Here is a 22659-nt window from a genome sequence, read left to right on the forward strand (position 1 = left end):
GCTCATTATATGCCGGATCAGAATCAGCGCCACACTGGCAGGATGACCAATTAGCTTTATTGTTGGTTTAGCGATACATTTTTTTCAAGTGGAATGTGATACACGAAAGAAAGTTAAAAGATACAAAAGCGTGAAAATGTGTGTGCGCTGAGAAACACACACATACGACATACTGAAGTGTTTGCTGTAAAATGTTATAAAAAGTAATTAACAAAATCACAAGTGCTGTGCTCAGTAACAACAACATGGAGAAAAAGTCAAACAATACGCTGTGTTGTTAGTAAAAACCGACAAAAGATAGTGAAACAAAAAAGTGTAATGTGAAAACCAATTGAAAAGTTTTGTGCAAAAAATTAGATAACTAAAAAATGCAAAATACCTCGTGTAAAAAATAACGTTAACAGTAGTGAGACCGTTATTTACACTTCTGCATAAAAGTGTGTATACATGCAAGCAACGTATTTTGCAACTTTGTACGGCAACGTCATCAAGAAGCTACAAAAAATAACAACAAACAGTACGTGCCAGCATAAGCACTGCCGCTGTAAGGCTGAAAGGCAACTGTGCGACTGCTTCTGTCCTCAGTTTATGTGTGAGTGCGTGCCAAGTAAGGCGCTTGTGCATGTTAGCCCAGCGCATTTGTGTGTGTTGGTGCAGTGTATGTGAAGCGAAAAGTGCAGGAGCAGTGCAGTGAATGTGCATTCAAAATGCTTAAAGGATTAAAAGTTTTCACATTTTTATGGCTGACGCATGCGGCGAGCACTTGGCTGAATTTCACCGGCGTTCAAGCACAACCGTCATCATTAACCGAGAAAATCCCATTAGGTGAGTCGAATGAGTGCACGTTGCGCTTTCTGTGAAAGCCTGTGCAATGTAGTTCAGTATGTTTATGTCTTGTACGAAAACTTAAAATAAATGCCAAATTAAGCTTCCCAACATAATGGCGTTGTGGAAAATTTTGGAAAAAAAGTAAAAAGTTTTAAATGCCACTTTTTATATTTTTTATTATTTTTTCACAACAACACAAAAGCTTCATATGAAAATACTTATAATAAGATTTCACAAATCTCCCCATAACTCAAAACAAAATACTCGTATTAGGTTGTCAAAAAGTCTTTCGCTAGTTGGCGCTGAGAGCGCGTAGTTCTAGTTTTATGCGTCGCATCGGGTCATGCTATACCTTTTTGGAAAGCTCATTTCAGGTGCTAACACGTGTTTGATTGATTTTCGTTTCTTTTGAGTTGTTCGAGAGTTATAGTTTCCACGTTTTCGTTCTGGTGTAGAGGTGGTCGAAGATGCGTCACGCTCCAGAAGGCCTGTCGTCGAAAATTGCGATAAAATCGCTGAATTGGAAAGATACCGGCATAGTAGCAGCCATAGCATCGGTCAAGATCTGGACATGAGCCATCCTATAATTATTGGTCATTTTTGTCAATAAAATAAAGTTTATTTCGTGCAGGGTATACAAAATGCGACAGTCGGAAAAGTTGGTTTCTCGCTCATTCATTTTACTTTGGTTTTTCTCTTATACATGCGACACTTCGCTGCCACACACATTTTAAAGATAGTGATGGAGTGAACAGAGAAGTGCAGCTCGCTTCTCTCATATGCAGTTGACAACATACATAGTATATGTAGTATGTACATATATTATTGTGTTGGTCTTTCCTCCGTGCAATTTTAAATTTTTATACCCACGTAGCATGTGGCACAGTGTATAATAGCTTTCTTTCATTTAACGGTTATTGGTAATACTTAACACTACTGGTCTTATGTAAGGGGTTAGGTGGGTTTGAAAATTATGGACCGCTTTAGTTCGAATTGTGTACACATCTTTAAAATAACAATATCTACTTATTGATATTTTTCTGTTTGATTCATTACAACTTTTTTTTTTTTTTAACAAATAAATGGTGAAATTTTTCCAAAAAATGAGATTTTTGAAAATGAAAATTTTTACATTTTCTTATTTCCTTCGTTCCAAAACGAGATTTTTATATAACGTTATAATTCTTTTTTTTTTTTTTTTTTTAATTTTAAATAAACCAATAATAAGGTATTCTGTCCACGGCGAGAGCAGTTTTTTTGTGGAACAATCAGGGAGATGAGTTCTCAACGGCTAAATTTTCAATATTTTTAAATCAAAATTTCAGGAGACATTGCTCAAATGTGTATCAAAAGTATTATATTTTTAAATATGTGATTATTTGTGTTAAAAAACATCTTAAAAATATATTTTTTTGTACTTCTGTAACCCACCTAAAACGTTAAATATAACTGATTTGGATGGCAAAACGTAACGAATTCCAAATATCCGTGCATTCGTCTACCTGTCTGTCTATGAAAATATTAAACTCAACAATGAATCACGTTTTAATATTTGGCTTATTATAAGTTATATAAAAAAAAAACTTCAAATTCTCTTCAAGCTTATTTAAGACATAAATGGTCAAAAAGGGAGATCAGATGGATTTTAAATTGTTTAACCGATTTAAATAGAATTTACTCTTCTCCTACTTTTTTAAGCCATAACTTGAATGCACATAAAGCCAGACTACAACAATGTATGATATTTTAATGAACTAGATTGGAATGTTTATGGAGCATAATAAATTCATAAAATACATTAAAACAGTCCAAGCCCATTTTATATATTCAATACAATGCCCTTTTGAATTTTTCGACTCTATAACATATAATACAATTATATCATTTAGACAGCGAAATATATAAATAAAATAAAGTGAATAAGATTTTATGCCAGAAATGGGGGAATAGCTTTCTATACTAGAAGCTTTTTATGCTCAATGGAATAAATATCAAGTTATGGCTAAGCTTACTCGGAAAATTTCTGTTAATGGGAGAGATATGTATTTCAGCAAAATCATTTTAGAAAACTACAGTTTGCAAAATGTGGTTGATTGCCAAAAAATAATGAAACAACTTCGCAATACCCTTATTTCCCTTACACCCAACACAGATATTTTCAAACCTTCGTTTATTTTATAACTCCCATGACTTTCAGAGTGTGACACATTGTCAACATTAAAGGAAAATACTGCGATTTGGCACAGTAATTAATGGATATCGCTCAAAATTCGATCAGAAAGGATATGACCAATATACTAATTTCTGTAATATCTACTAGCGTTAAAGTAGTTGTTTCAGCATTCATATAAGAACATTTTAATAGAGCTAAATATTTAAGATTACACCTTTAGTTCTTTTAGATTGCGAAAGTACCTACTGTTTGGCTGTGTCCGAACTTAGCATATCCTTACTTGTTTTGTAGATGCTTCTTTAGATCGTGTTGTTTTTGGTTTCTCGTTTTCCTTTTCATTTATTTCCTATTTTTATGAGCTTACGTCGAGCTATTGAAGCATTTGATGTGCATGTAATATTGTATATATATGTATATATAAGTACGTACACATAAGTAGCTTACCTTTATGTCATGTATTTTCCAGTTCATAATTTATTAAATAGTAAGCTAGCACTAAGATCTATTTCTGTGGTATTTACCGAAGACCAAGTCAAACGTTTGTAAGAAACAATAACTATTTAAGCCGTTTACGCATTTTACTTTCCAATATAAGCCACTATACTTTTTTGTGAGCATTAATATGTTTTTTATATAGTTAGTAAGAAAATTTTGGGTATTTGATAGAGTTCTTCAACGGAACGATTGTAATAATAAATATATTTATAAATTTCATTCTCCACAAACTTTAGCTAATTATTATTAGGAATGAGGTTCCCAAATAAAAAAAATATATACAACATAGTAAAAAATATAGGTAATATCAATATAATTAAATGAACCATCTCGTATAGCTTATCTTTGTACGAACTAATTCGGATAAATGTTATTTGAAAAGAAGGTACTGTCCTTAATTATTATGCCAAATATGAGCGTGATCTGTTAACCAGCGTTTTACAGCAGTTGCTTGGGTCGGTACACCTTAATAATGCGTTGGGATACCGAATCGAACAAAGAACTTGTCTCAAAGTTGGTATTTTTAACCGAATTTCGTGTGTGGAATCGTTGCGAATGTTGGAAAAGGCTTACGGTGATTCAAAACCTCAAGCCTAAGATACAAAAGTACAAAGCCCTCAAACATGGTAGAGAGATCATTGAAGGTATGCCTCGTTCTGGACAAGGTTTTACTTCTTCAACTAATGAAAATTAAAAAAATGGTACTTGAAAATCGTCCGGTAAGTGAAAAGAGAGCTCGAGATCTCTCGCGAGTCCGTTCGAATGATTTTGGTGGATATTTTGGGTATTAAACACGTTCTTACTCGACCGGCCAAAAACGCAATGAATACCATTGGTCAATCACCGTATTTACCAGATTTTGCTCTGTGTGATTTTTTCTTGTTCCCTAAACTGAAATTGCAGCTCCGTCGATTCCCTTTTCAATCAACCAGGCAACTAGCGATAAAACAAAAATCACTAAAGAAAAAGTTCTTAAGTGTTTTATATCTGGTGGGGATAACTTTGAAGGCGGCAAAATCAATATTCACGGATAATTAAATATTTATGTAGAATCCCTCTTGTGTACGTAAAAAAAGGCTAGTCCTTTAGTTGCTCTTAAGGAGTAATGTAATGTTTATTTTATAGTTTTAGTAATTCTAATATTTTACAACTTAGCCTTTCCGTTTTTGACAATTTTATGTTTAGTTCAATATTTTTCGTCTTAATGTGCTCTTTCTAGCGTATTATATAGATAAATAGTTGTTTACGATGTTATATGTAATAAATTAAGACTTTAATGTTCTCAATTTTCTCAAATAGTCAACTCTTCTATATATAGGATAGATACTTAAAAAAATTTGAGAAACTCGACTAATAATTGTTAAGCGATAAGTTGATAATTCCTACAGAGGGGCTCATAGAACTTTAGACGAGAATATTTCAAAACAATATCCTACTTAAGGGGTTTCATGGGTTTCCTCGGGTAAAACACAGCCTTTTTTCAACAACTCTTTTCTTATATAAAAAATTAACAATTTTACTTTAATTTTTTTATTGTTACAAACGTACACTTTTTTAATAAATAATTCTGAAATTGTTGGAAAAAATTATTATCACCTCGGATATTTCCGGCGACCCCTCGGAAAAAAGATGCACCTGGATTGGCAGGATAACTCATTACAGGATCATCTAAAGTGAATAAAAAATAAGTATTTTAGTTAAAACCTTAGAACTTGGACGAAGAAAAAATACTGAAAATTGGATTTTTGGCAGATATTTTTACAACAAAATGAAAATTTCGCTGTTTTTTTATAGTTGTAATCGAACTTTCATTCAAGTCTTTAAAAAATAGTACAACTTTTAATTCTTTTACCTAGCCAAAGTGACTTCAATTTACTTATTTAAGATTTGGGAATTTCTCAAAGACTATGCGTACTAACCAAATTTGTGTCAATGTTTAGCTAATCGACCAGGAACTTTCTGGTTTTGTGTAACCTGTAAGACCGCATCAGAAACGCTCTCAAGTGAAAATACAAATTACCATGGCATCGGGTGGGAACCTTTGCAGTTTTGAGCACGCGGTGTCGTGTTTAAAAATAGGACAGTGCACAAACGAATACACTTTGGTAACACTAATGGCATTCTACTCTCTCAGCATTTACAACCGTAGGCACAAATATACACAGAAGCCGCTAACAATGTATGCTACTCCGAGTTTATTCACATTAGCCAAATACACATATACGATAGATACAGTGAAAGTGCTTTCATATATTTCAATATATACGCGTATATGTTTATATTATACATATGTATATGCCGACTCTGCCTTTTTCTGCCACAGTGCAACACCTTTGTCCCTAGCCTCTATATAGTGCAGCATATGCACATAGAAATGTGTGTGCCACACAGCTTTTGTTTGCCAACACGTCTGAAACAAATTTTTATGCACCGCCACAACGATGGTCGTTAGCCAAGCAGCAGTAAAAACCGCCGCAGCAGTAGCTTTCAGCATCTCCAGCGTATGTACTTACCTTCCAACTGCAGTGGCAACTAAGCTAACCATGCTCTCTGCTATGGCTGTTTGACGCTGGTGAAAGGCTGTCCCATAACAATTGCAGCATTAACACTTTTTTATGCAAACGACATTAGCTTCAAAACGCTTGCATTGGCATGGGATGCGGAGAGAAATTCACTGATGTGCTGCCACTATGCTCGGGGTTTGCTGTGCAGTTCGCTGGGGATGGTGTGTTGTCATAGCCTCCAGCATGCTTTGAAAGAACGCGCTCACCTGTCGTCTGTGGCAGTTTGTCTGCTGTGTTGTTAGTGGTCGCATTACCTCGGCTGCCACTTAGTTCACAAAAGACGGTAGTTGCGCTTTAGTGCTCCATGCAACACAATACATGCATATGTGTCGGTGTGTGCGTGTTTTTGGCTGGTGGAAATTTGAGTCGTAAAAATCAACACAAAAGCCGTTTTCACTGCGTTTCCGGCTGTTCCATTTATTTTGTATAGAAATTATCGTGTGGATAGAGGAAAGGACGTTTTCTATACGAGCATGTTTTGTTTAGCTCGTAGCGTAACAACAACGGTGTGTATACTCGAGCGCATACATATTTTGACCGGTTCTTATTTAAACTTAACCCCGTTTCTTTAAATGTGCAAATTAAGAGGACTACTTGTATAAAAGAGTCTGCTTCGCACATACCTAAATAAGATTTTCGGAGTTTGGCAGCCAAATGGCAGCTGCAAATATGTTAAGCGAACCCAATTTTTTATTTTATGGTAGTACAAACATAACCGTTTTTGTAATCATTCTATGCGTACCAGAGGTAGAAGAAGAATACTACTTTAAAAATATTTACTTTTACTTTCATTAAAAAAATATAAAAGTGCCGCAAAGATTTTTGGATGAAATTGATTATTCGTTAGAAACATACAACTCGGATTTGGGTTAGAACACTGTATGATTTCGCAAACAGAAAGGTCTTTAATATCATGACAAGCCGAAAATCCTACTCGTATTAACACTTAGTCGTATATTAAGTCCACTGATAAAGATATTTCGGTCTATGCAATGGAATATAAATAGTTACTAGAAAACAAACATTTTCTTAGATTAGGATTATACAAACGTAAATAAATATATCTAACGGATATATACATATATAAACGGACACCAGAATAAATCGAATATATTTTGGAACATTTGTAAAAGTTTAGGACCGAATATTACTTTCATAATGTAACGAAATATTGTAAGCTTATTGAAAGAAGAAAACATTACTCAATAGAAATACAGATCTTTTATAAGATTTCATTATTTTATCTGAAAAAAGTATATTAACTTCCATTAAAACGAAATAGTAAACTTACAGGTCCGATCTGAATTAATTGTGTATTAATTGTTGTGTTACGTGGGACAATGATTTAAGTTAAATTTATAAAAGGTTTGCCATCTAAGAACTTTATATCGATTGCTCAGTTTCTTTTCATACTCCCAAAAACAATTAAAAGCGCGATAAAAAAATCTCCAAATACATTAAATTTTACCATCGAGATGGTATTAAACAGCGTTAAAAGACACGATACAATCAACCGATTTTAAGCAAATTAGGGGTATGATATTATTTTCTATTGCTTTGCCACAGTGTGAAAATGTGTGAAACCCTACTTGACTTTTGAAAGGAGATTCCCAGATAGTATTTTTGTATGTGTAAAATGTAACCTTCACCTACTTAATGTACGGTGATCTATTTCGAGCTTCCCTATTTTTTTAAAACAAAAAAACAGAAACTTCAAATTTTATGGGGAATATTTATTATCATTCGGAAGACTATACTTCATATATTTTTTGAAGATCTCTTTCAATTTTTGGCCGGGGCTACGTCTCAGATAATCCATCCCTAAATCTAATTTTCAATGTTCAAGAATAGAATCGAAGCGAGATTGTCCGCATAGACTTTAGATTTTAAATATTCCCACAGGAAAAAGTCTAACGGTGTAATATCACACGATCTTAGTGGCTTAGTGTTCTTTTAAAAATTGAATGCGATTTGTGAGAAGTGTCGCCGTCTTGCTGAAACCAAATATCACCGAGACCACGAGCTTCAATTTCATGCGTCAAAAAGTCGCTTATTATGGCGCGATAACCGTTATCACTGACGGTTACGTTCTCAGCGGCAGCATTTTCGAAGAAATATGGACCGCAGATTCCACCAGTCCACAAACTACACAAAAAAATTTTTTTTTCTGGATGGAATGGCATCTCTTTAAATTTTTTTTCGTCCCAAAAGCGGAAATGTTGCTTGTTTATATAACCTGTGAACCTGAAGCTTCAAAGGGTCGAGCGGCTTCAGTTATCGCACGAGCTGTATTTTATACGCTTTCAATTTAAGATCTCGACGTAAAATGCGCCAAGTTATTCCTTACGTCAGTGCGAGTTGCTGCGGACGGTGCCGAATCGACTGCTATATATTTTTCACTGCATGCTGTAAGTGGTCTATTCGGTTGAATATTATCCAAATGAATGTCGGATATAAGTTGGGTCTACTGTGTTTATAAAGATTTTTGAACTTCTGTGTGAACTTATACCAAATATATAATGTATAATGAAAGAACGTGTTTTACTCAAAATATTGTAACTTTGTGTCTGAAATAGATAAAATTGGACGAAATCTGGAACTAACCCTTATAATCAAATCCCATAATTTATGGTTAGAGGGATTTGACTAAATACATCGACGTACGACGTAGATAAAAAATATAGGTCAAATACTCGACACCGTCAACTAATTATTGTATGCAATTTCTCTTCTCAGTACCAGAAATTTAATTAGCGTATTTTATGCGTGGAAAAATGGACTCAGCGTTGTTTCTTAGTTCTTCGGTTTTAATTTATACAATTTTCCTACCAACAAAAGTTGTATACCACTGTATCTCTCATATATTTCCAATACTTTTTATACAATGAATATGGTATATAAAGTTTGTCACGAAGTTTGCACCACCCAGAAGGAAGGGTCGGAGACCCTATAAAGTATATACCATATACAAATGATCAGTATGACGAGCTGAGTCAATTTAGCCATTTCCGTCTGTCTCATGTTCGTCTGTCTGTATATATATGAACTAGTCCCTCAGTTTTTAAGGTATCGTTTAGAACTTTTGCAAACGAAGAGATCATGTGCCGGAACTGCCGATATCGGACCACTATAAGAAGTTCTTGTAAGGAAAACTTTTATATTCCACAATGTATTTTCACAAAATTTGGTACAGATTATGTCCTAAAGCAACAATGTAATCTCCGAAGAAATTGTTCAGATCGGTTAACTATATCATATAGCTGCCATACAGACTGGATGATCGGAATCAAATGTTTGCATGGGAAACCTCCTCATTTAATGATATATCTTCACGAAATTTGGTATGAGTTATTGTTTATAGAAATAATGTAATATCGAAAGAAATTGTTCAGATCGGTTAACTATAGCATATAGTTCCCATACAAACAGAACGATCGGCATCAAGGACTTGTATGGAAAATTTTCGCATTTGATGTGGTATCTTCTCGAAATTGGACATGGATTATTACTTAAGGTAATAACATAATCTCCGAAAAAATTGTTCAGATCGGATTACTATAGCATATAGCTTCCATACAAACTGTACACATAGTTACTAAATGAAATGCACCTGTGAAGGGTATATTAGCTTCGGTGCAGCCGAAGTTAACGTTTTTTCTTGTTTTAATTTTCCGTAGTGGATAGTGACAGTAAGATATTAGCTAACATTTTACCTTCTTTAAAGTTAACAACATAAAGTGCGGTTAAATTGTGGCGGCATTTGTGCGCGAATGCTGTAAGTGCAAACATTATGTAATATATTTTCTTAGCCAAAGCGTAGAAGAAGTTGAAGTCACCGCGGCCTCCACTACCGTTTAGCGGTAAATTGTAAACAAGATCAGCCCGTACAATGTCGATGCACGTTCATATGTATTCGTGCGTGATTACATGCGGCAACATCTATACGTATATGTATGTGCTGTATACATTTTCCAAGAACGATTGTGCGGGTTCAAATCGTTCCTGGAAAATGTTTTCATATTTACTTTCAACTCATTACAGTAGATATTGTTTTGTTTGTGTTCTTTTTTGCCTTTCTCTGTTTTATTTATTTATTTTACTGAATTTAATACAAATGGCACACATTTCTTTGTTTTTATGTACAATCTTTGTTTGTGTTGTTGCGCAAGTTTTGTTATCGGCCGACAAATGCTGCCACCATTGCTTGCGGAAGCTGCCATTCACAGCCAACGACTGGCTGCAAACGCGGCAGGAAGATTTCACTAAATTGTTTTACTGTTTCGCTCACTTCGCTGCTTTTGCTGTCACAAACTCTTTTCCAGCCACAACAGGCGTTGCCACTGTCATGCCACTGCTGTGCACCAGCGGTTTGCCGGAATGCACTTGTGTGCGTGTGCGCGCTATGGATTTATGGAGTGTGCGTTTGTTAGAATTCAGCTCGGTTGCTGTTGTCATTAAATTACCTATTTTTATGATACATAAATTCTTTAAAATACCACACCAAAATCGCCATTATACACACGCTCTGGTATTACAAAGCTCTATTATATTAAAGGGCACCCTTACTTATGAAAAATTGTTTTTTATTCTGGTATCTTGAATTTAACATCTTAATGAACAGATTTGACTCTAGTCAAATTGTCTTTATTCATATGTTAAATAGCGAGCTCTGAAAATTTTGATATGGAATAGTGAAAAAAAACGATAAAGTTTCAATAATTACAAAATTAACTATTTTGAAATGTGTTATTATTCAAATATATTTAATCGAAATTCATGTTCAATTACTTATGTAATCCTCAAGAAAGTATAATTTTTTCTTCTTTATTGGCAAATACACCGTTTACGCGGTTATAGCCGAACTAACAACAGCGCGCCAAGTCTAGCCAGGTCTATCCAACGGAGTAGAGGTGGGTACTGCGTCAAATATTCTTAGAGCTGGAGTGTTTTTATTTATTGGGACGACATGACCTAGTCAAGCTAGCCACTATCTCTTAATTCGCTGAACTATGTCAATGTCGTCGCATATCTCATACAGCTTATCGTACCAGTGACTGCAGTACTCGGCTTTGTTAATGCTCAGGGGACCATAAAACTTCCGCAGAACTGTTCTCTTGAAAACTCGGCTCAGCAAATGTTGTCATCATCTAAACCTCTGCCCCATATAGCAGGATGACGATGCTGAGTGACTTGTAGAATTTTGTCTTTGTTCGTCGAGAGAGAACTTGCGTACTCAGTTCGAAGTGAGACCTGCTGGCAAGAGTAATTTTGCGCTCGTTCCATGTATGTCGATCCTCCTTTCAGGTGTTTTTTTCAAGATTTGGCGATTGGTGCATATCTGGGCAGTTGTTGATTTGAAGTCCTGAAGCCTCACTGATAAAGTCTGTTGACTGCGGGCTTTAATCTTCCACACAATACCCTCAATAGAAACTTATATGCAATGTTGAGGAAACTTATCCCGTGGTAGTGGGCGCAGATTGTGGAGTTTACCTTTTTTGGAATGAGCAGAGCACACTTAAATTCCAATCATTGTGCATGCTTTCATCCCAACATATTCTACTTATCAGTTCTTCGCCCGCTGTAGTTGAATAGTTCGGCCGGCAATCTATCGTCGTTGTTTTTCAGATGGGTAATTGCTATTCGCAATTCTTCATGGGCAACGGAACGTCTGATCCATAGTCTTCGATTGGGGAATAGGGTTCGTTATCTCCTGTTGTTATTCCTTCATTGCCAATCAGCAGGCTTGAGAAATCTTCCCTCCATAATTTCAGTATGCTCTGGGCATCAGTATAAAGCCGGTATAAACGAGTAAATCAATTATTTTCGAGTTAAAAGCTATAGGTACACTCTTCCTAATTTCAGAAACGAAAAGTAATGCCTGATATGTAACTAATATACTTCAAACGATTCCTTACTTCAAAAAGATGATAGCAATATAAATTATCTAAAAATTCCCATTTCTCATGCATAAAACAAACATACATAAATTGCTATATCCAGTAATTTTAAAATTATTTTGAAACATCATTCGTGAAACAGAATTTATGATTCTAAACTTAATTGCACAAGCAATACCTTAAATGACTGTTTGAGATATTTCACATTAGGACAACGCGCTGCCACAAAAACACGCAAGAGAATGTGCCTGTAAACATAAGGCCACACATGCTGAATTATACTTGTAAACAAATATACAAATAAGGGTCGTTTAACCACATTTACAAACTTTGGTATTAATATCCAGTCATATATTATTTTTACGAGTGGCATAAATGTTTATATAATTTTTTCAACTTACAACAATGGGCGCATTAAAAACTTTGGAGTCAAATATTTAGATGTGTTAAATATTTTATTATGCACTTAAGCGCATAAAAAAAATGACTTATATTAACATAATTTATATTAACATAACTAATTATTTCAAATGTATATTCGCCTTTTTTTATCTGCGGGATTACTCATACGCAGCGTACGTCTTAATTTTTTAATGTTTGGATTTATTATATTCTCTCGTCGTCATATTTTGTTATGTTGATGTCTAATAATGTTAGTGTGAATTAAATTAAAGGAAGGATATTATAGCTCAGCTAACTGCTTATGTAACAAGGGAGGAAGGTTTGATAAAATTTTGACAAATAAGCAAAGCATTTATCAACTTCAGAAACTTTAAAACTGCTTCAGTTTTTATATTTAGCTTCACTTGAGAATAAAACTACTTATAAATACTTCTAAACGAAATAGTTTCGTTCATTTCACTTTACATCGAGGAGAATTATATATAGGCCTCTCTATGATCTCGGCGTCTTATCGATCTAATAATGCGCAGTCATATATTTTATTCGTCCGACTTTTGTATCTTCGTGCGTTGTGGATGATTTTATTGAACTAGTCCTTATACCGTTTCATTGAGGCGAGGTTATATTATATGTATATTGAATCGACGTTTTGTTATTCGATATATTGAGTAGTCGGAAAATGTTTTTTCGTATTGCTAATCAAACTTCGATTTATTTTTTTTTTTATATTTTTTATAATAAATTAATAAACAAATATGTACCATTTTGGTCGACCTCTTTTTTTTATTTTTGCGCGAGAGATATTGTTCCATCAGTGTAAATCAAAATATCGAAATTTCGAGAACGGAAGCGAGCGAATCATTGTTGTGCCACACGAACTAATCCAGCATCGTCTCCGTAAACTTCACAAATTTCATTGGTGGCTCGCTCTTCCCTTTTTTATACGAAAATTTCGTAAATATAGCGAGTTTCTTCATTATTTTCGCTCATCTTTGAACAGCTTTTTTCAACTTCTTCGATTTTTTTTTTTGTTAAGTAAAGCTTAACATCTCACCTATCCAACACTATATGTTATGGCACAATGGGAGTGGTAGCACCGGAGATATACGACTGCAACGACATCTATTGACAAAATACGAAAAGACTTTTTCAACTACCATATAGATATCGAGGCACCCAATTTAATTTAATGCTCACACAAAGAAAATACGCGAATTTTCGATAATGTTTCTACTTCGCATTCTCTCCCTGAAAAGACAAATTAAAAATTTTTAGTTTGTGACTATTTGATTTGTAAAGAAGAATCTTTAAGTTGTTACTGCTGGTGGGGTAAAACAAAGATCTTTTTTTGAGTGAGAATATATTCAGTCTATTTTTATATTGATATTTTCATTGTTTATATACAATTTTTTAAAAAATCACTCGGAACAGAACGTTATATTATTATAACTTTATTAAAATAATGAATGTACGAAGGCTGCGTTTTATATTTCAGGATTACTGAACAAAGACAAGTATAAGTAATCGAAAATCGTCTACTTTGTTTTTTGAAAATATTCTCCAAAAAGATCTATTCAATTGTGAATGCGTTTGAATAAATTATCTAAATTTTTGCCGCTCCGATCTGCGTAATTCCTAAATATTCGGTCTGAACACATCGAGCATCTTTCAGATATCGAGAAACGGTGACACCTTAGTTTATCTTTTGCGTACTCGAATAAAAAAAGTTGCTCATCAAATTAATGCTCATCAAATTAATGCTAGGAGTGCTCAAAAGTACAAATGTATTAACCGATATGAACAATTTCTTCCGATATTACGTTTCTATCGACAATAACTCATACCAAATTTCGTGAAGATATATCATTAAATGAGGAAGTTTGCCATGGAATCATTTGATTCCGATCGTTCAGTTTCTATGGCAGGTATATGTTATAAAGGTGCGATATCAGCAGTTCCGACAAATGAGCAGCTTATTGAAGAGAAAGTGACATTTGCAAAATTTCAAAACGATATCTAAAAAGCTGAAGGACTAGTTCATATATGTACTGACAGACAGACGGACATGGCCAAATCGACTCAGCTGAACATACTGATCATTTATTTATATACTTTACAGAGTCTCCGACACGTTTTGGGTGTTATAAACTTCTTGGAAAGTTAATAAACCCTATTCAGGTTTAAGAGTATAGAAGCTTTCAAACAGCGTTTGCCCCTTCGATTTAAAATTCTGGATATGGAGTGCAATTAAGTACTCACACAATCATTAAAGATTCTTAATCTTTAATTATATATATACATACATGTTCCATTTACCTATCACAAAGTTACCTTTTTAATGTAGTTCTCTATTTTTTAATTGATTTCCCTCAAGAAAGAATTTCAAATTAATTTATAGAAACTCTAACCCTTCAAAAAATACCTATTTTTTAAGATAATACACTGAATATATATAATTGTTTCTAGTTCACTTCAAATATTAATTAAAAATTTTCGTAATATGAAATGTTAAAAATTTGTAGCATATTCTTAAGAAAAATATTAAATTTGTTCCCTTCTCTATTTTTCAGGCGCCATATTCGAGCAAGGCACCGATGAGGTGCAATCTGCGTTTAAATACGCAATGCTCAATCACAATCTCAACGTATCGTCACGCCGTTTCGAGCTGCAAGCATACGTGGATGTCATCAATACGGCGGATGCATTTAAATTGTCACGCTTAAGTACGTCGAGGCGAAAATTCTACTCAAACATGCATACTCACTCACACAAAAACACACTCATCGATGTATAATACATATTTAAGTAGATCACGTGACTGCAGTATGGTGGCCTTGTGCGGCAACTGTGGCTGTGGCAAGCGCACGCGCAAGCGAATGTGTGCCATTCGCTGGTTGATTGCCGCAAGCGCGCTGCGGCTGTCAATGCTATCGCTGCCACTGCTGCTACAATTCCTACTGCTGTCAATGTGGTGCTGATTAATTATGCACATTTTCCAGATTTAAACAGCAAAATCCCCATTCACATGCATTTACGCAACATACTTAACAACATTCACTCTCACACAAGCATATACACACATATCTGCAAAGATACAAAAACAATTTTTAATTATGTGCGTTTGTTTTTCTTCTATTCTCATATTTAATGCTGCAACACAACGTGACACAACAAACGCGTCAACACGTTTTGGTATGCACGCGTATGCGCCTCACAGTATGCAATCAATTTTCGCGTGGCGTTTATTCCATGTTGGGCGCTGTATCACCGGATTCATTTGATACATTGCACTCGTACAGCAATACGTTTCAAATGCCATTCGTGACGCCATGGTTTCCAGAGAAAGTAAGCCGGAATTCCATACCAGTTATATTACATAAGGCAAACAAAAAAATAGAAAAAGCAAACTATGAAATAATAAAAATAAATAAAAGTGCATAGAAATACATAAACAATGCAAATGTGCAAAGCAAAAAATTCTGTGCGAGCGCGAATATTTGAAATGGGAAAAAAGTGTGACAGCACTGTGCATACTAACTTTTTAACACTTAAGCAAACACTAACACATTTGCGCACTCGTGTATGTGTGTGCGCACACAGATAAATAATAAACGTGGTATTTTCGTGAAAATATCGATAGTCAAGCACTGCAGCTGCCGCTGTGCCATTTTTCCAACGCACTTGACTTGCTGCTATTGTTTTTTCGTTTCTTTTGTTGTTTTTTACTTTTCGCGCTGCTTTGTGTTGAGGGTTTTGTATTTGTTGCAGTTTTATACGAGCAGCGGATTTTTTGCGGCATATTGTCGCTACCGAAATGTGTTAAGTGTGCAGTTGCTCGAGTGGTTGAGTGCAACAAAAACTAGTAGCGAAATTTGCACAATATGATACGAATATTTGTTTTTATATAAACAGTTATATATGTATATTTAAACATACCTATTCATATATATTTAAACACAAACTGCAAACCCAAATTTTCCACTCATGGCGTTAAAATAACAAGTGCCACTATAACAAAGGGTTTTACGATTTAGATTTAAATCAGTTTCTCACTCGTTTAAACTCAATAAAAGCACATTTAAACGCATGCCACTGTACACAATTTAAAACAAATACAAATCAATTGATAGTATGTATTTTCACTTCACACTTCATTTCATTGAAATACTTTTAGAAGCATATGGTTAAAAAAACAATAAAATAAGATCCGCTTTATTAAATTACATCCTGTTTATTTTTTTTTTTTTTTTTATCATCAACGACGGTGGCAATATCTAAAAGGAAGCTTAGGAGACCTTATAGAACATATATAATTACAAATGATCAGCGTGGCCAGCTGTGTAGATTAAGCTTTGTCTGATTGGCTGTATATGCAAAAACTAGTCTCTCAGTTTTTGAGATATCGATATGAAACTTTTCACACATTCTTTAGATTTAAGGATCTGCTCATTTGTCGTAACCGCCGATATAGGATAAATGTAGCATAAAGCTGTCATACAAACTCAATGATTAGAATCAAGCTCTTGTAAGGAAGGAAAACTTTTATTTGACAAATTATTTTCAGAAAATTGTGTGTGGATTATTGTTCAAGTTAACAAACTGTTTAGATCAGGCTATTGCAGCATATAAGTGACTAAAGTGTGTGCTGGAACCCAATTTTTTTTTTCATCCCAAATTTTACCTGCATTCATTTCTTACTTTGTTTTAAGCAGCTGCTTGACTTTTTTCTATTTCCGAAAATGAGGAGAGCCTTAAAAGGCGATACTATCATAGATAACATTAAAAGCGCATCGCTCTAAGCTCTAGGGACTATACCCCTTCTTGAGTTCTAGAAGTGTTTCGACGCTCAGAATAAGCGCTGCAATATATCGCTGGGGACTATTTTGAAGACTTCAACGCATATAGATAAATTTAGAAAAATTAGCAAATCTCCTTTTGTTTAATGAACGCACTTCGTATAACCTCACCAATCTAAATGAAGGGATTATCTAAGAACATATTATCTATATTCATCACTATAGCATTCACCTACCGTACAGAAAACATTTTTTTTTTGTCATTTTTAAGTGACTTTAGTTTCACTTGTCAATTCTTTATATAAAAAAACGTGGCTAAGAAGTACTAGTAATACGTTTTCTGCTGGATGTTAACCGTTGAGCGGTCAGGTTTTCTGTTTTAGTTATACAAATAGTTGCTGAAGGAAATGCACAATCGAAATGCACAAACTTTTCTGAATTCGTGAATGAGCCTCATGGAATTATTTCAATACTGTACCTTATAAAAATGTGTCAGTTAAAATGTATACTTACTTCTGTAGGCAAAGTGGTGCTAAATGGCTGAGTTTTTTGAAACGATCTATGCGTTTTTTTTTTTAATTTGAAAACATTGATTTTGGAAGTTATCCCTCTGGGAAGTTCCACCCCTCTTATAAAATAATATTTAGTATCAAAAATCAATGATATCAATCCAGACCTTCAATTTCCAAATATAATAACATCTTTCCGTTCTTTCTTCTCTTTTTTGATTGATCTTGGTTTCTATTTGTTGGTCAGCCAGTGTGATAGCTTGGCCAACATAAATTTTCTGTCTTATTATGATATAAAAAGTGGGTTAAGTTTGTTCGCAGTTTCTGTCGCTACATGCAATTGAGATTAATTTGCCTAACTTAATTATATTCTCTTGTATATCCAAGCAATTTTCTATCCCATTTATATTCAAGCAAAGAGACTTTCTTCATTATTTTAAAATTATTAATTTATTCTTCAAAATCTATATCCCACCCCTCAAAGTAGTCACCCTTTGCCCCAACACATATATGTTCCAACATTTTTTTCAATCCTCGAAACAATGGTTAACGTCAATTTCCAGAATATCCCTCAATGGTTCCCGGAGCGGTGGTTTGAGTTTGCTGAATACCCAGAAATCTAGATAATCCATGAAAACTGCCAACATAACCTTGATTTTCGACCTGCTTTCACATAGTCTTTTCGGCTTCCGCTCAAATTGCAACGTTATTTGATCGATTGATTTAAATAAAAAGATCTTACTATTTTTGGAATACAGTTGGATTAGCTGCTGGTCAGGTTGTCTTTATTGAACTTATTTCTGATGGATGATATTAATACCAAGTGTTAGTAAGATGTCTTAGCTAATACAAATTAACTACAAATTATTTTGTTTTTACGCGTAATTAATCAATGCCAATGACTAAAACATTTAAGATATAATTGTAGATATTTTTAAAAAATTTTCTCTTCAAACAACGGGAACCAAAAATAGACGTAGAAAGTACTGCCATTCAGAAATTAAAGTTTCAGAGACATGTTCAACACATTATTATTAACCTTCCAGTTGTCAAACTGACAAACTGACAAAGTGAAACTGAGCTTAATGTAATAATGTCCCTAGGTATCGAGTTATAAATGAAAATCCAAAAAAGATTTATCTGCGCGGAACATTTGTTCAACATCTGCTCACTTTATTTCGCCTTAAATTCGAATATGCTTCATAATGTGCTGTTTTATTGCATAAGATTTATGTTGTGCTCATAAATTTTATTTAATCATATTTTTATTAAATGTAAATCATACGCCTCAGTGGTAATAACGCAGATTTTAACTAAAACAATAAAGATGTCTCCATTTGGCGGAGTGGACCGTGTCCGTCTTGAAAAACAACAGCACACAAAGCGCCAGGAACTATGTTGTAAGCATCAAAAAAGTGTGGACAAAGGCCTGCGGTAGCAATAAGCCGTTGCCGAAAATTTATGTAATTCTTAATAAAGTTATAAATGTCCAAAACTGTACGCAGCACACAAATCATAATAAATTTAGCTTTTACTTCGTTTTATACAAACAGAACAGCAACACCCCTGCTAAAGAGTCTGAAACCTAACGAACCAGTAACATGTTTAAAGAGCATATAATATTGCGTAGTGTCGAAAACCTCAGTTGTACACCCGCGTCAACACCAATGGCTGCTTTAACTGCAGAAGTAGTATTGGTCCGTGGGGGCTTTGGTACAGCTGTAGGCAGACGCCATGCTTATAGCAGCAATTACATAAATATTTACTAACAGCTTACTGTGAACGCCACTACATGCACAGATTGTATGAAATGTTTTCGAGTTTGTGATGAGAGCTCTGCAAGTCTTTATAACTAAGGCTTTGATTGTTAGGGAAATCTTATACAGCGAAGTTCGTCACGCTGAAAGACAGCTGACATTTGCATTAGCTAATTCCTTAACCTTTGATATTTCATAGCAGCGCAGTTCTCACAACATTTCGAATTCAGAAATATCGTCATGGCACAAACACACCAGGCTACTACTCCGGCGTTAAACCACTGTTATTACAATCAACATAAATCATTCGACAAAAGTAAAGCAATGAGGCAACTGAAACATAAAAAATAACTTTTTTTCCAAGAAACAAGATAAATAGTAAATATGTATAAAATATCCGCAAAAAATTACATTTTATAAGTGTGTATGCGTAATAGCGCTATAGTTGTGCGGCGGCAGATTCACTCTCACACAACTTCCACCCTCGGCGCCGTTGCTTACTCACACTGCTGTCACAACTTTTCTGCGCCAACGACTGCCTTTTTTGCTTGTACTCGACACTCGCCACAGTCACGATTTCAATTCACACCACAATTTGCTTTTTGTTTCTTTTTTGCAATCCCAATTTTACTGTGCCGTCAATTCGTATACGCTTGCACGCTCCTGCTAGGTGCTGACGCCCTCATCTGGCTTCCTCGACTATGCCATAAGTATGCGCCCGGATTATCATCAGGCGATTATCGACACAATACAATTTTATGGATGGCGTAAAATAATTTATCTCTACGACTCACATGATGGTAAGTACGAAATGCTTAAACAAAAATACTACGTAAAATATTAAAAAGTGCGTACAAATATATACATATATATTTACTACAATTTTTGATATATATATGTATACATTAACAGTTACGTAGTGGCAAGTAAGAAATAAATTTTCACAAGCCGTTAACCCACTGACAGCATTCACTCACTTTGTTCATGCCAAATGCGTGAACTGTATATTTATGATAGATAGTAATTTGTCAAGTCTCCTACTACAGCGAACATAAATTTGCTTATGCATCGCTAAATTTATGTATTAATGTAAATGAAGCTTTATTGTTGAGTAAACATTAAACCATCATCAAACCAGAGCTCCATTAATGGAGCGCTGTTGTATATATAAAAGGTTCAATAAATAAAAATCCTTCACTGTGTGGGTGTAAGTGTCTGAATTGGTAAAAGAAATTGTGTATTCATTAATTGTTTACAACTAAAATACTGCAAATTGGTTGAATTTAATTTGTGAATTCTCGTAAGAAATGTTACTCATACGCCGCCGCCTAGAAAGCAAATTCAACCGGATGCCATAATCTTTTGAAAGGATTTTTGAAATTTAATGTGATATTGCTGAATGGTACAACGAGTATATCGAATTAATTAATACAATAATTTATGAGGCAAAACTGCACACTTTTACTAACAAACAAATTTCTGTTTCTATTGTAGGCCATTCTTGCTTGTAATCGCCACTCAATTTCAGTTAGAGAAAATAATACATAAAAACAAACGTTATACGAAATATTTTGACTACAAATTGATATAAATCATACATTCCAAGCTATAGTTGCGGTTTGCTTTTGTGTCTCTCATTCATTTGTAACGAAAAATAATTATGCAGATAATTACTTCAGTTTAGATTTTTGCCCAATTTTTTCTGAATATGAAGATTCCCTTGATTTACTTTAATTATTGAAAAAGGGAATTAAAACTGACAAAATGTTCTATAAATAGATTTCATTTAAATTATACATCACACTTCCGTACTTCCTATGGAGTTACTCAGTACGAAACGTTTTATTTGTACAGCTTTTGAGATGTCGCCAAGAAACACACGACCGATACCGTAGTTGCGATACTTTTCCTATATATAAATCTCGTATTCGTATAGAATTTGTTTTATTATCTCCTCTTCTTCCGTCTCCTAACAGCATATACAATTATCATTATATGAAGTTCGTCGTCAACTGGCATTGCTGTCTGAATTTACAATATTTTTCAATAAATTCGCCAAAACCTGGAAACAAAGAGTGTCAGTTTACGAACATACGAAGAGTCTAGAGGTCAAGCGGCTTCTTGCGTCAATTCGATCTTGTTAGTATGTAGGCCAAGATCTTTTGACAATATCCGCCAAACCGACGTCACGGAGATTCCCAGTGCTTGAGAACGAAGTGTGAGAGACTAATTTGGGTCTTTCTCAACACTACGGGCACTTCTTGCCTCACGGAAACGGGAATATTTTCCACTATACGCTCAATTGTTGGTCTACCTCTACCGTCTACCTTTGTAGCGTTTAATTTGAAAAACCCTTGAAAGTATCTGAACGGCTTAAGGATTGCAGAAGTTTCATGTGTGATAGATGTACATTAACAATACATTGAAGTAGCATATATCTTCTTCTTAATTGGCGTACACACCGCTTACTCGATTATAGCCGAGTTAACAACAGCGCGCCAGTCGTTTCTTCGCTTCGCTACGGAGCTATTCCAAGCGTAGCCAGGTCCTTCTCCACCTGGTATTTCCAACGGAATGGAGGTCTTCCTCTTCCTCTGATTCTCCCGACGGGTACTGCGTCGAATACTTTCAGAGCTGGAGTGTTTTCGTCCATTCGGACAACATAACCTAGCCAGCGTAGCCGCTGTCTTTTAATTCGCTGAACTATGTCAATGTTGTCATATATTTCGTACAGCTCATCGTTCCATCGAATGCGATATTCGCCGTGGCCAACGCGCAAAGGACCATAAATCCTGTCTCTTATACACATCTAGATGTGTATAAGAGACAGGTCGAATACTTTCAGAGCTGGAGTGTTTTCGTCCATTCGGACAACATAACCTAGCCAGCGTAGCCGCTGTCTTTTAATTCGCTGAACTATGTCAATGTTGTCATATATTTCGTACAGCTCATCGTTCCATCGAATGCGATATTCGCCGTGGCCAACGCGCAAAGGACCATAAATCTTTCGCAGAACTTTTCTCTCGAAAACTCGCAACGTCGACTCATCAGTTGTTGTCATCGTCCAAGCCTCTGCACCATATAGCAGGACGGGWATTATGAGTGACTTATARAGTTTGGTTTTTGTTTGTCGAGAGAGNACTTTGCTTCTCAATTGCCTTCTCAGTCCTAGTTGGCAGTCCTCAGCTGCTAGTTGGCAAGAGTTATCCTGCGTTGGATTTCCAGGCTGATATTGATT

The 22659-nt window shown here is 34.9% G+C and overlaps 1 protein-coding gene across 2 annotated transcripts in view; it reads left to right on the forward strand.

Annotated features, from left to right (window-relative positions):
- The first annotated feature begins 707 nt into the window (after positions 1 to 707).
- The window catches only part of LOC108968072 (glutamate receptor 1), a 102732-nt gene continuing 80780 nt past the window's right edge, over positions 708 to 22659 (forward strand). Inside the window, exons 1-4 of one of the 2 annotated variants that reach the window (XM_018931842.1) lie at positions 708 to 825; positions 14930 to 15082; positions 15577 to 15704; positions 20092 to 20221. In XM_018931842.1, coding sequence (XP_018787387.1) covers positions 708 to 825; positions 14930 to 15082; positions 15577 to 15704; positions 20092 to 20221 — 529 coding nt within the window. Of the gene's footprint in view, positions 826 to 14929; positions 15083 to 15576; positions 15705 to 20091; positions 20222 to 22659 lie in introns of those variants that run through there. The other variant, XM_018931848.1, reaches the window with a different exon arrangement.

The sequence above is a fragment of the Bactrocera latifrons genome, unplaced genomic scaffold (genome assembly GCF_001853355.1).
Source record: "Bactrocera latifrons isolate USDA-ARS-PBARC rearing strain unplaced genomic scaffold, ASM185335v1 scaffold_102, whole genome shotgun sequence".
Lineage (NCBI taxonomy): Eukaryota > Metazoa > Arthropoda > Insecta > Diptera > Tephritidae > Bactrocera > Bactrocera latifrons.